Source organism: Elephas maximus, chromosome 9, assembly GCF_024166365.1.
Source record: "Elephas maximus indicus isolate mEleMax1 chromosome 9, mEleMax1 primary haplotype, whole genome shotgun sequence".
Lineage (NCBI taxonomy): Eukaryota > Metazoa > Chordata > Mammalia > Proboscidea > Elephantidae > Elephas > Elephas maximus.
The window spans coordinates 90,654,210-90,669,067 of NC_064827.1; the positions used below are offsets into that span (position 1 = coordinate 90,654,210).

The window sequence follows — 14,858 nt, forward strand, 5'->3', positions numbered from 1 at the left end:
CACCAGGGTTCCAAATAGCATTACAGTTCGTCTCTTTTCCTCATTCCTCTTTCCTCTCATAGTTCATCTCTCCTCTCATCCACTGGCTTATTTTCCACCTCCTACCTACAAAAAGAAACATTTGCTTTCCTCTTATACGATTTCTGTTCTGCTTAGTGTGTATGGATGTCTTGTAAATCCTTACTTCCAGCTCTTGCCAATTTCCAAACCTCCAGTTGTACATATACAACTATCTGTTGGACACCATCACTGAAATGCATCAAAATTGAAAATTAATCTCAACATTTCCTCTTATTTAAACAAGTATGTACTCCTCCTTACTTGTTGTTTTGTTTTGTTTGTGTGTTTTATATGAATGTTCTATTCATCCTACCAGCCTCCTACTCATGTAGCTTTGATTTGACTTTTCCCTCATCTTATCCAACACTCTGCCCCCCCAGCACCTCTATCTAATCAATAGCTTCTGTCAGCAAACTGTCTTGCATCTAACATTTCCATTTTTTCCATTTTTACCACTGCCAATTTAATTCAGGCTCGCATTATCTCTGACCTAAAATATTTATTATGAAAGTATTTTCCTAGAGTCCAAGATAGAACTGAATCTGGCATTAGATTATTATTTCATGCATTTTTTATAATATCATATTATTTTCAAATTTATAATTCACTGTTCCTTATTGAATGCCATTCAGGGCACAATTAGCTTTAGTCAGAGGGTATGGGTATGTAGTACCTGTAGTGGGCAAGAGTTCAAATGTCCAGTTATTCATCCCCAAGGGTATTTAAAGCATCTACTGTTCACCAGTCAAGAGTCTAGATTCTGGGGATTCAATAAGGAAAGAAATAAAATCAAGAAAAGTCCCTACACTGATGGAACTTACATTTTAGTGGCTAGATCTGGGTTTGAATAGTGGATCCAGCATGTTTATATTTGTGGTCTCAAATAAGTTAATCTTTCTAAGGCTCTGTTCCATTATCTGTTTAAGAAAGATAGAATGGGAGAGAATATAAAACATGCAGACTCTTAAAAGAATTAGAAATTAGATAGGCTGTTGGATCACATGATTCATGTGACCAATGTTAACTTTTTCCCCTGACCTGTGTATCTTGCCCTCTTCCTAAAGCTTACACTACTCACTTTGTATCCCGCATATTATGGTTCATCTTATGTTTTGTCCCAAAAACACACTTTCCATTTTATTGCCTAAAGCACAAACTATACATTTTTTTGAAAATTTTGCATTTTTTCATTGTGAAAATATGTTCGACTTGCATCCATACTTTAAAATGAAACAGACCCTAAAGTACAAAAAGAAAACTCTCCACATTAGAATAAAATTGAGAATATCATGAATATAAAAAAAACTAGATTCAGTTTTCTTTAATAATTATGTAACCAATCTCAAACATCATTTTTCTCTTCCCCAAATTGGAAGAGTTTAAAATGCAGTCTCTCTCTTTATCTGTATCTATCTACCTACGTACGTATCTATCTATCTCTTTCTCTTTTAATTAGATGCTAAGAAAGAAACCTTATTCAGGTCTTTGCTCCATTTCTGGTTCAGAACCAGTGGGCAAAGGACTTGGAAGCATTCATTCAACTAATAATTACCAAGCACTACCAAGTCCCAGGAGCTTTTCCAAACTCTAAGGATATTCCGGCTCTTGCTCTCACGAAGCTTGCATTTCAGCGGAGAAAGTGCATCTCTGTTGCAACTTCTGGTGCAGTGGTCATAGACTACATGCGGATACATTCAGAGTTACAGAAGATCTTGGAGGCAATCCAGACAATTTCCAACCTACTGCAGGATCATCTCTACTAGAACGTCTTTCCTAGGGTCTTCCATGCCGCTCTTGTTTAGATGTTTCCAGCAACAAGGAACTCACCACTTTGCTATTTCCATTTTTATGGGTTCAGCTGTTAAGTTCTTATATTTTTCTGGTGTTTCCAGTATTTAAAGGCAGCTTTATGTCTCTTTCTCAATTTTCACAGCTACTACCACTCCCTACACTGGACTAGATATACGAAGCTTTCCATCATTGCTTACGTAATATTGTTATCAATATTGCCAGTGTCCCTCTAAGATTCATAATTAGTGAAAAGACTCTCTCTGTGGAGATTGACCAGCTCCGAATATAGTGAAACATTCCTACTTATTTGGGTTGAAGCAGTTTGAGATTGAAATATCTTTTTTTCAAGGCTACCCTACCTTTTTGGCTTATATTAAACCTTCCGCTTGGTCAGAATACTTCTTGTCATTTTTACTCCAAAGCCTCTTAGCTAAGCCTGAGGGTTGATGACATGTGGAGAAAGCAAGCAAACAGGGAAGCCTGAGTGAAATTTTATCAATTCTTGTGATTATGTAGTGCTGTGTGACTTACTAATTGTCATATAAATTTATCAGAATTTAGCTATTAATTTAAGATGTGCTTCAGATCCAGAGCCCAAAGCAAAGTTTCAAGCTTATAGGAAACCAGACAGTTCCATAGTCATTCAAATTAAATTACTGACACTGTACTTCACATACAATCGACTCGATAGCACTGGGTTTGTTTTTTTCTGGGTACTTCATATGAACAAGGACAATAATATAGATGTATCATTGTTTTGTCATTTGCAATATGGATATTTGCTTTCACATAGGTTACAAAACATCAAGTTATATATAAGTGTTTTGTCACTGCTTGGAAAATGTAGATTTCTTTCATTTAGATCATGAATATTTATTTTACAGAAACAGGTCCCACCCAGTTGAAATAAATTTGGAAGTTATTAGAAAACACTCAAGAATTCATTTTTTAAATTCTTAGGAAGATATACAATGACCCATGTTATGGATTGAACTGTGTCCCCCAAAAATACATGTTGTAAATCATAAACTCTATGCCTGTGGTTATAATCTCATTTGGGAATGGGTTGTCTTTGTTACGTTAATGAGATAGGATTAGTGTAGAGTGTGTTTTGAGTCAATCTCTTTTGAGATATAAAAGGGAATAAACCCAAGCTAGCAAGCAGAGATGGGGGAAGAGAACTGCCAAGCCACACGAGGACCGCCCAGGAGCAGAGGCTAGGAGAGACAAGAACCTTCCTCCAGAGCCAACAGAGAGAGAAAGCCTTCCCCTGCAGCTGGCACCCTGCGCTTGGACTTCTAGCCTCCGAAACTGTGAAAAAATTCTGTTTGTTAAAGCCACTCACTTGTGGCATTTCTGTTATAGCAGCACTAGATAACTAAGACAACCCAGATCACGATAACCAATGAGCAACATTTATTCCACCCTAAAAGAAGAAAAAACTTGTATATCATCATACATGTAATATATTACACACACAGTTTTGAAAAATGAATAACATGTTTATAGTCTTTATTTCTAGTGAACAGTTTTCCCAATGATATTCAGAAGGGATTAAGAAATGTAAGATATATCCCTAAGCAAAATTATACATCCTTGAACTCACAAAGCAAACGACACACAAAAGTATCTTACGGGGAAAAAGTACTTTTCATATATATGTTGACTACTCTTTTAAGGATTACAGATACTGAAGGAGTAAAAAGAACTTTCAGAATCCAACAAATGTTTAAAAATTTAAGACTACATTACAGAGTTAAAATTCTTGAATTTTGAAATTCCTCTTTCCTCTAATGGGAAATATAAATCTAAAATAATAACAACAATAACAATATTTACAAAAGATTTGGAATTTTCAACACTCGTCTGTCTCTGCTTGAAGCTCACATGAAATTAAAATGACATAGTCACAATTTGTTTCTTGACTATTTTATATTCAGTAATTTTTAATGAAGCAACTAAATTAGGCATAACTTAGTGCAGCTTTAATGTAGTTATGATGAATATATTTTACTTGATTAAAAATGATCAAACCAGGGAGCCTTAAATATTATCTTAAAAGATTAACTACTGTGTCAATTACAAATCTAGGCAAAAGGTATTTATAAGGGAATAACTATTCTGAACAGTAACTTCCTTTTGTTCATTTCATTTAATTAATGACTCAATCAGCTTTCACACTTAATACTAAAAATTTCCTAAATTACACATTGGCTTGCAAATGGGAGGGCAAGTAGCAGACTATATCAATTTAACACTAGTGAAGACTCAGCAAGTAATCCACTTTTTATTTAATCAGGGAGGGAGGACCTGCTTTGGCAGCGTAGAGTGATCTAATTAACTAAATAATTGCCAAGTCTACATTGTATTTTGTGCTATATGACATAAAATGAGTAAATACTAGTAAAAATCAAATTATTTAGATGCCTGAACGTTGATGAGGCCTGCTCTGCCAACAGGTATGCTATTAAGTTAAAGCCTCGATGCCTTAAAATTGACTTATTGTTGTTGCTAGTTGCCCTGAATTATTCTGATGTCACAGTGACCAATTTTTTCACCTCCCTGCCTTTTAGGGTCGCTATGAGTAGAAATCGACTCCACCGCACTGGGTTTGGTTTTTTTGGTTTTTTGGTCTTTTAGGGTGACCAATTAGCCAAAATATTTAAGAAGCTCCCTACTATAGGGAGGAAAGCAGATGTAGTCATCTATATAATGTATTTATTTCTCCACAGAGAGGGAAAAACTTGCAAAATAATAGTTTTCCTGATAGGCATTAGGTCATTATTAAGATATGAATAAAAGGTCACAGATGATAATTTTCACTTAAGGAATACAAATAACACTTCTATTTAATTGCCAATCTCTTCTAAATAGGTAAATGTGTTCTGGCAGCAACTAAGGTTAACAGTTCCTTCCTCCTGGAGTTCCCCATCTTCATCAACTAAAGAGCAGCACCCACACATTTGCCCTCAGCCCCTTTGACTACCCGTCACTTAGGTGGCCACACTGATCAACTTGGCCTGTTATCCTTGAGTCCAGTAGCCCAATACCCCCAGGGATTAGCCACATGCTGATAAAAATGCATTTCCTTGACAAAAGAAAAGCACTTAAAAAAAAAAAAAAGAGGAAAGCTGTCAGTCCCCTGTCTTTTTTAGGACGGGGGAGCATCTGAAAAATGTTTTTAAAGGAAGTGGACGGTTACTTGCACGGGATTGTATTTTAGTTCCGCAAAAAGTGATGGAAGTGGATTTGCACTCTTCCGCCACTGAAACTGAAGGGTCCTGGCACATGGAAACGGCCCTGCCAGAGAAGCGAAGTTTACCGAAAAGGACTGGGCAGAGAGCTGCCATCAATTCAAAACTAACTATCCGGGGCTCACAAGCGCTGCGAGAGAGGACAGACCGTGGGACCGGGGAGCCTCGCGTCCCTCGCTCGCGGAGCTCTGGCCAGTGTTCTCCTCCCTCCCGCTGGAGTCGGAAGTGACTGTCACCTGCAGGTCCGCCCGACTCCCTGGGTGCGTCCGTCCTTCTCCTTTGCCCTGTTGGGACAGTCCGGGTTCCAGCCCCGTCCACCTCTGGCTCCAGTGTCCCTCACCGCCGCCACCCCCACCCGCTCCTCGGGTCCCCTCCCCCGCGGTTCCAGCCCCGCCAAGCGCTGCCGGGAGCTGATTGGCCACGGCGCTGACAGGAGGCGGGGCCTGGAAGTCGCGGCCAAACCCGCCCTGGCGTATAAGCCCCTTCTCGACTCTCTCTCTCCATCTCTCTCCTCTTTCTCTCTCGCTCCCTTCCTCCCTGTAACTGAACAGTGAAAATTCACATTGTGGATCCGCTAACAGGCACAGATGTCATGTGAAAACGCACATGCTCTGCCATCCACACCGCCTTTCTTTTCTTTCTGCTTCCTTTTTTTTTTTTCCCCTTGCTCCTTCTCCCTCTTCTTTGTAACTAACAAAACCACCACCAACTCCTCCTCCCGCTGCTGCCCTTCCTCCTCCTCCTCAGTCCAAGTGATCACAAAAGAAATCTTCTGAGCCGGAGGCAGTGGCATTTTTTAAAAGCAAGCACATTGGAGAGAAGGAAAAGAGAAAAAAGCAAAACAAAACCCAGGCACCAGCCAGCCAGGACATTTTTTTTTTTCCACCCTTCCCGAAAACAAACAAACAGACAAACAACCATCAAAACAAAACAGTCACCACCACCCTCCTCCAAACTGTTAGCTTAACAGCAGCGGCGGCGGCAAGCGTCACCCTCCGGCCAAGGCGTTCGCCTAAAGGGATGGTTTTCTCGGCAGAGCAGCTCTTCACCGACCACCTTCTGCACTTGTGCTGAGCGGGGATTTTGGGGCTCTCCGGGGTTCGGGCTGGGAGCAGCTTCATGACTACGCGGAGCGGGAGAGCGGCTACACCATGCGAGGTAAGCGAGCCCGCCGGCACCGAGGCGCCCGGGTCCGGCCAAGTGCAGCCAGATGGAGCGATGGGGGAGGGGAGGTCACCCAGTTGAAGGGGAAAGAGCTTGGCGGGGCGTAGTTCCCTGAGTTCGCCTTCGCAGACGGAACTGCAAATGGCCTCGGCGTACAAAGTTGTGGGAAGGTGTTGACGCCTCTCGGGAGTTCTGGAGGGACGCGGGAGGGCGCTTTTTGGGAAGGGAGCGATGTTGGTTGCCTCCTCCGGATCCTTGAGTTGCACTGAATCTTTTCTGCGCGTCTCTCTGGTGCGCGGAAGTGGAAGCGGGAGGGAGGGAGAGCGGAAGAGGGATGCCTCTCGGCCTAAGCAGCTGGAAGTGCTCGCGCCAAGCGGCCCCTGGCCCGGGCTGGGCGCGCAGGGCGCACGGGCGGGTGGTGGGGCGGGCATGCACGGGCGCACACACTGCCCTGGTTACACGGCCCACCAGCGTCCCGGCAGCAGACACATCCCCTCGCAGGGGTGGGAGGCAGAGGGGAGGTGTTATGGAGCCGGACGCTGCTGCGGGGACCGTCGCCCTTGCGCTCCTCTCGTGCCGGCACTGCGCCCTGGACAGGTCTGCGTGCCCGGGCCCCTGCAGCCCAGGGAAGAGCGCGACCCCGAAAAAGTTGAGTGGAGGAAGTTCTGCAGGCGAAGAGAGTCCGCACTACCCGGGGTAGGGAGAGCCAGGGTCCCGAGTTCTTTCGTAAACACAGGGCGCTTGCGGGAGGCAAGTGATGGGTGCTCTCTCGGGCCAAGACCTCCGGCAGAGGCACAGGCAGGAATCCCGGGTGAGCTGGCGGCTGTCGGGCGGCACACTGGGAGCAGGGTCCAGACACCTGCTCCTGTTGCACTCCGGGCCGCTCGACGGATGGCCCTCCGGTTTTGGGGAGTCACTTTGTCCTTCTCCTCCGCTTCTGTGCTCGAGATTTTGAGGGTTCCTACGCCTTGCGCCGGAGCCCTTCTTTTTTTGCTTGGCCACAACTTTAGTCTTGGCGGGTCAGTGCCCGCATATCATGGGCATCTGGGCAAGCCTCTGTGTACCCTCAAACTCTACCCTCTTTCTTTCTTCCTGACCAACCCTTCGGTTCTCTGAGACTCTACTCTCCCTCCCTTCGCACCTCCCTCTACATCTTGGCAACTAAAAGTTGGAGACAGCCAGGTCTGAACCTTCCGGCATCCAGGACCCCTTGAGAGGTGAACTGGCAAGAAGCACTTTGGAGAGTTGGGCTGCAAGCTCTTTTCACTTCCACCGGGCTGTGTTCCTCTCCCGCCCACTCCCCGAAGACCCTCTAGGAGCGTCCCGAGAGTGCATTGGGCATCTCCCCATCCCTGAAGCCTGGACGCTAGGGCGGAGATTGGTTAGCCGGCTGGGCGCTGGGATGTGGCAAGAGGGGAAAGGAGTAGGAAGAGGAGGAGCTGAGAGAGGTCGTATGTCCATTTGTGGGGGCAGCTGTAGATAAGGGGCACGGATATCCGAGTGGGAGAGTCTTAATTGACCCGCGCACAGAGGGTGGGGCCCCGTGCGTGTGCTGGTTCCGATGAGTGTCCGGGCTTGGGGCTGGTCACGTGCTCAAAGGCCCAAAATCTTTTGGGAAACTCAGATGTGCAACTGTCGAGTGTAGAGCTTTTACTTAGAGATGCTCCAGTCTTTTTTTCTTTCTTTTTCTGTCCCATCCCACCACCCTATTCATCTCTTTTCGGTTCCTCCTACTCCCGTCCGAGGTTGCCAGACCTTCCTTCTCCCTCTTTTGTCCTTCCAATCTTCCCCCTATGGCTGGATTCACAGGTTCTCATGGTCCGAAACCACGTGTCTCCTTAGCTCCGACCCGGCACTACAACCTTGGGCGTAAAAGCTGCTCACACTCTCCTTACATTGTAGAAGGGAGAGAAGCGCGAAGCAAGCGTGATAGTAGCTTGATCGCGCCACTCCTGAAGGAGCAGTTTGCAAGCAAATTCTCGCTTCACCCACAGTGCTCCCTAAGAGCCAAGCTCCGGGAATCCAGAAGTTTGCAGGGTTGAAAAGCCAGGCGCTATCCTCATGCTAACTTTGAGAACCCCAGTGTAATCCCACACCCCCGTCACCAAGGACGCGACCTCTCCAGGCGGCTGAGAACTACTTCTGACAAGTTCTAACCTGGGAGGCAGCTCGCAGACGTCCTGGGGGTAAAGCGCTGGAGAAAAGACAGGCAGAATCGTTGGCCGAGTCTCTTTCTCGCCTCCTCTGCCTCTCTTTTCCTGTTCCGTTACTGCCTCTGTGCCTTGGTGCTTTTGCATTTACAGCGAACTATGCCCTTCCGCGACATCAGGGGTTGTTATTTAAGGATGGCAAGAGAAAGATCCAGGCTACTTCAGAGGTTTTGTGCGAGTCTGAGTTGAACTTGAGTGTGAACTTGAGAAGTGAAAGCGGGAAACGAATTGGCTTTCGCTTGTGCCTAGGCTACTAAGCAGCCTATTTTGCGGGAGGGAGCAGTTTTTAAACTCGACCTTACCGTGTGCTCCCTACACTTCCCCCATAACCCCACCCACCCACACACACACACCTACACACACACACACACACACACCTACACACACACACGCTAAGCTCTCCATTGCCAGGTGGTCTTAGTCAGTGCCTAGGCTCCACCTTTTGCAGCTGGCAGCTGTCCTGAGTCAGGGAGCAGTCGTGGTCCAGGATTGAGTTGTCGCCCTGGGAGCCGACCCAGCAAACACACCCCCACCCCTCTCCCCACCCTCTCTGGGATAGTTAAGAGACTTTATCCCTAGGGAATCCCTCGGGTAAGAAAGGGCTGAGGAGGGTCTGATCTTGCAGATCCGTGTCTTGCCCCAACAGCTGAACTACATCCCTAACTGAGTGCAGTAGCTTAATCTGCCCTAGAAAGGAGGAGGTGTATTTGGTGGCTCACAGAGCATTTCGCCCTTTGTCTGTGAGAGAGTACCACATGAGTTGTGGAGACGCTTCTTCTAGATCACCAGGGATTGTATTATTGGAAAGAACTCCTGAAGGCAGAAGAGAAGACTTTTAATTGGATTAGTCCATAGATGAGAAAAGACTGAGCCCAGGTGTGGGTTTCAAGACTCCTTCCAGAAAGGCCTGTCAGTGGCCACTTCCAGCGTCTGATTTTCCAGTCCTGCCAAGGCAGAAAACCCTGCTTCCAAAAGCAGGGGCACAGATGTCGGTGGCTATCAATAGGTAATTGTTGCTAGGACAGATGAGAAATTTGGTTTTATGCTTGCTGTAAACTAAGTTGAGGCTTGGCTTTTCGGAAGTCCAGTTCTCATCTATCATTTGCAAGTCGTTAATTTTTATTAATGGCTAACATTAGGGGCAACTTGCTCACAGAGGTATGGCAGCCTTTAGAAGTCTGGAACTCTGAATGTGTTGTAATGGGGCCTTTAGATTTCCAAAAGAACTTCTCAGTCTTGATTTCCTCCACAAGTTCCAATTACATGAATATACCTAACCAACATTCCACCTCCCACAATTAAAAAAGGCACTTTTTTGTTGTTGTTGTTGTTGGAAGACATCTCTGTCAGTAGTTCATTAATAATTCTCACTAAGTAATCATTAGGAAACTGTCTTTATTCCTAGAAAAATAAATATTCAAAGAGTTTAAAGAAAAATCTGGAAGCTGTATTGCAGATATGGTTTAAAAAAAAAAACTTATATGGCCAGAAAATAAAATATTTTCTTAGATGGTCACATTTTGTAGCTCCCCACATAGCAGCCTTCCGCCTTCCCCCCGCCATCACACACACACCCCCCATCCTGGGAGAATTCATAATAAGTACCGTACAAAAGTGCGTGGCACTTTCTGGGCTTCTGGGATAGGCTCTTTCTATATTTTCTGATAAGCCAGTATTGGGAAACCAGTATGGAAATGTAAAGGAAGAAACTGGGAGCATCAGGCTTCATAAACTTGAGGAATACAAGATTAAAACTGCTTTGTTACCACTCATTGAAAACTTAGAATTAAGGGACTTTCCATCAGCAATAGTATAGCTTTTTCTCTTAGAGAATCCTTAGAAGATGGTTTCTTGCATCATTATTCAAGTGGCTTTATGGGATAGTTTTGCTTTAACATAAATAACACGTTTATTTTATACTTTTAATCTAATATAAATGTTAACATTTGCTTATTTTGGTAACTTTTTGTTAAATTCTAAACTATTAATAGCCTGAAAAGCACTTCTTCAAGTCTGTATTTGCATATATTATATGCTAAATTTATGTGTTTCCAAGTCATAAAAACTAGTTTTACAGCAACAAAGGTTTTATGATGCCAAGAAAACATGTATTTACAGGTTCGATCTTTGTGAATAAGACAGTCAAACCTTGTAATAATACCTACTGTTTTCTAAAGGTAATATATACAGAATGATCACCAGAATTTTATAAAGTTACTCAATAGAGGATTTTTTTATGTAAAAATGAAATTAAAATTTTGCTTTTCAGCTATTCCTTTACATTTTATAAATTTTTATTTACCTTTTGGGAATGTAATATAGCCTATATAGATTTTATATTTTTCACTACAATAGTGCAAAGAAATAAAAGTGTGAATCAAAGCACATTAACTAGATTTCTTTTCACTGCAATGAATAATATTCTTCTGATTTAAAGCAAATTTATGGCATTCAATTAATAGAGAGTAAAATTATTCTAGTATTCAGTTAAAAAGCCTATTTACAGGGGTCAGCTGGATTTCTGCAAATTTATACGTAAAGTGAGGTTTAAAATTATGCACAATAACATTATTGCCATTATGCCTTAGTGAAATCTAATATTTACAGGTAAACACTTGAGGAAATAAAAGAATTAAAGCTAAAATTAAGACAGTCAAGTTCAGGCCATATTGAAACAACTCAAAGGTTCATGAACATGTAAGTTATTGGTATAAAAGTTATTAGTGATTGAAGTAACAATATGCATTTTTATCAATCTAGTAATAGGAAGAGAATTTTCTAAGATTAAATCATTTCTGTGTTTGCTCCACAAGGACAAAAAAATGTAAAGGGTTTTAAATAAATTGGCATTAATTTAGTTCAGGTGGCATTAACAAAGCTTTTTATGGTGATGTTAAAAGATTTGGAAAAGTAAATATTAGAAATGGACCGTTTGCTCAATAATTAAAAGGAGCTTTTTATCCTAGATCTAGTTCTACTGTTCCATCCATTCTTTCCAAAGGATAGAAATTAAACAAACTAATGGAATAATTATTTTGTGATGTAAAGAATGACCTTTCATAAAATGAACCCTCTATACATAATGTATTATTCTGCAAGTTTGTAATCATTGTCCAATTACAGCTTTTTTCTTTTACCAATATTTACCTGACTTTGAATACCATCTCTGACTTAACAGAATCCCTAGCAGATAATAGCAGTCTTTGGCGGCGTCTGTTGATAAACAGATACACAGTATGTATATGTATGTGCCTATAACCACCCTTTCAGACAAGAAGAATGAATATTTGCCAGGAAATCATTCTTATCTTTGCTTTCACAATCCAGGCTTCCAAACTCAAACATATTTAGAAAACAGCATCAACTTCTCAGAGCAAAGGAAAGAGATGAATACACGGAGTACTTGAGTCACATAGGAAAGAAACTGTTAATAGCATCTATTTGTAAATAATCTACACAAAACTCCATTATACTACCTAATGATAATTAGAGGGAGAGGGAATCAAAGAATTCAGAGCTGCCAAATAAATAAAATATTCCCTCTCAAATTAAGCATCAAATTCATAGATAACAAGGCTTATGCCATGAATTTGAAGGATGTCTCCTTTGTAGCACAAGACAAAGGGAGCATAGAGGAATAAATATTGATTGAACTAATCATCTGATGAATAGAAATGAGATTTACCAGTGCACCAATATAATAGGCTATGTTAACTAGTTCTTTCATGGCGCATATGCTGCCCTTTCAACCCCTGACCCCATCCATTCACGTCCTAATGAGGGAAACCACAGGTGTTATAACGGCATTTATAGTGACTCAAGCTAAATATAATAACCATGTGGTCAGCTAATGGCACTGAGCCTGTAGATTCTTATGAAAAGAAATATCATGATTATCATGTCACAAAATCACGCATTTCAAACCACTGAGAAATTTGGCTTGCTCAATTCACCTTAAAATGTATCTACGTGGCCATTAATATTTCAAGTCTTAGATCTGGTGCCTCAGTGGTAAGTGCAATTTTATTCATGTTTATCTGAGCAGCTAAAATGTTATTCCATATGCATTTTACCTACATTATTTTATACCTTGTATATTAAGCATTTAAAACATTTAAAAATAACATTAGAAGGCAGGCTATATTTTATTTAATATAACCTGCATTTTTCTTGGTTAGTGATTGTTCTTTAAGTATTGAAAATAGAATGTAACTTTGTAATAATAACTACAATTATAGGAAAATTTTATTTTGAAATTAAATTGAGGTTTTCTTGGCATAGGCATGTTCTGACAAAAACCCAAATGAATGTGTCACCCTTCAACAAAACACAAGGCTATAAACCTAGCCAAAAATAATCTCTCATAAAGGAGCAAAAAGTAATTTGCTTTGACTGAAGCGTGTACACTTCAGCATAGTGAACACTCAGGCTGAGTATGCTGACTTTGTAAATTACTAGAAAGGTATTCATTAATGTCATTTTTCTGTGTGACTAGTTATCACTTCATGTAATCCTGGGTTATATTTCTCTAATTTGGAAGAATCATAGACATTAGCAAAAAAAAAGAGTGAATTAATCTGGTTGTTTACTGAATTAAGTTTCTTTTATTAGCCTAGTTATTATTTTGAGCTCATGTGAGCCCAATATTCCGGCATATTGGTATATGAAAGATTAAGAATGCTTAAAAATTTTACATAGATTTTTATGTCATAGTGAAGCTTTTTTCAGTGACCATTACAATAAACCAATTTTGAATATTTATTTTTTAATTTTCATATAACTGGCCAATAAAGCATCCAAAGACTGTTGCACCATCCCCTAAATTCCATTAGGGCTATGTCATAATTATATGACAACAGCAGGAATACAATATTTTAATATTGTATTAGAAATGTCAAAGGTGCTTTTGAATTTGGGCGTAACGTTGTCCTTAAAAAAGAAATGGCAAGAGTTTTTTTAAAAAAGATCTTGGCACTTATAACCAGAACTTGCCATGAGAGATATTGGCTACAAAAACAAAAAATTTTTAGAATCTTGCTTTACTTTAATTTTTTTACCAATTTTTAAAAATATCATATTCAAATACAAATATCTCTCATTCTTATCTGGAATTAACTCAGCTTGTTTCCTACCTTTTCTGTAAACTTTGCCAAACTTATTGATCGGCTCCTTCCTAGGAGCCCAAATTAGTCTACACTCTTGAGTATGAGACTGAGGTCCGCTTCCCAAGCGTTTCCATTTTCAGTTTTAATTTTAAAAAAGACAGGCTCAAAAATGTCATTTTTCATAGCCTTATGAAAAAAATATTTTTTACGTATACTAATAGAAATACATAGCTTACAAATTTATTTATTCGTGATTTATTGAGCATCTATGCAAAGCCAGGCACAGGACTGAGCCCAGAGGATGCTCAAATTAGTTGATAAGGCACAGTCAACTGGTGTGACCACAGCTAAGATCTAAGCAAGAGCAGAGCAGGATGTACGGAGAAGCTACCAGAAAGTCATAACGGTTCTCACAGGTGAAGTAATCATTGAGACAGGCCTGGAAGGATCAATAGAAGTCCATCTTTTGATTAATTTGCTTATCATAAGTGGGGTCCTCAGTTACCTTTGTAGTTACTACTTCGTAAAATCTAGCTTATTGAGTTAGAACTATCCAGAAAAGAGAGTATCATGATGTAAAACAAGTAGCAGTATTGTTCTCACATAGAATTTTACTAGTGAAATAATAGTCGAGTAAAATTTTTTTCAAATGTAAGGTAATTCTTAAATTACAAAAAGATTACTGAAGAAGACAAAGATCAGTGTGAACAAAAGTATAACTTGTGAAAAATATATCATATAACATATAAGGAAAAATGCAATCTCCTTATCCATTTGTTTTTATAAGAGAAATTCTTATTTTTGTGTAATAAGGTAACGGCTGATGAATATTGGGTTTCATTTTCTTCAATATTTAAGTTATTGTCTGAAAGTGGTGATATCTCCTCTAGAGAGTATCTTAGATTACTAGATATCAGGGAGAATAAAATCCTTGAAGTAATAAGAGTATGTAGGCAGCATCTGAGGACCACAGTGATAATCTTCAAACTCTTCCATTCCAAGGACTTGGGCATAAGATTCTACTTGGAAAATTAAATAAAATGAACACATAATGCTCTTGTTGACTTTTGAGCCATTCTCTTTCTTAAGCATATTTAAAGAAGGTAAATTCAGGGAACTCTTAGACAGTAAGAAAAACCCAAGAGTAAGAGGCAAATATTAACTGTGTCTATCCCAGAACTATCTAGAAATGAATTCTTAATCAGTCTGAAACAAGTATTGAGTATACTTCACAGTTACGCTCCCCATTTTAAAGCCATAATTTGTCTTCTGTT

The 14,858-nt window shown here is 40.8% G+C and overlaps 1 protein-coding gene across 1 annotated transcript in view; it reads left to right on the forward strand.

Annotated features, from left to right (window-relative positions):
• Window positions 1-5,621: 5,621 nt before the first annotated feature.
• RORB (RAR related orphan receptor B) overlaps window positions 5,622-14,858 on the forward strand; it is a 203,995-nt gene continuing 194,758 nt past the window's right edge. The window contains exon 1 of the mRNA XM_049896468.1: window positions 5,622-6,263. Coding sequence (XP_049752425.1) covers window positions 6,257-6,263 — 7 coding nt within the window. The 5' untranslated portion in view covers window positions 5,622-6,256. The remainder of the gene's footprint in view (window positions 6,264-14,858) is intronic.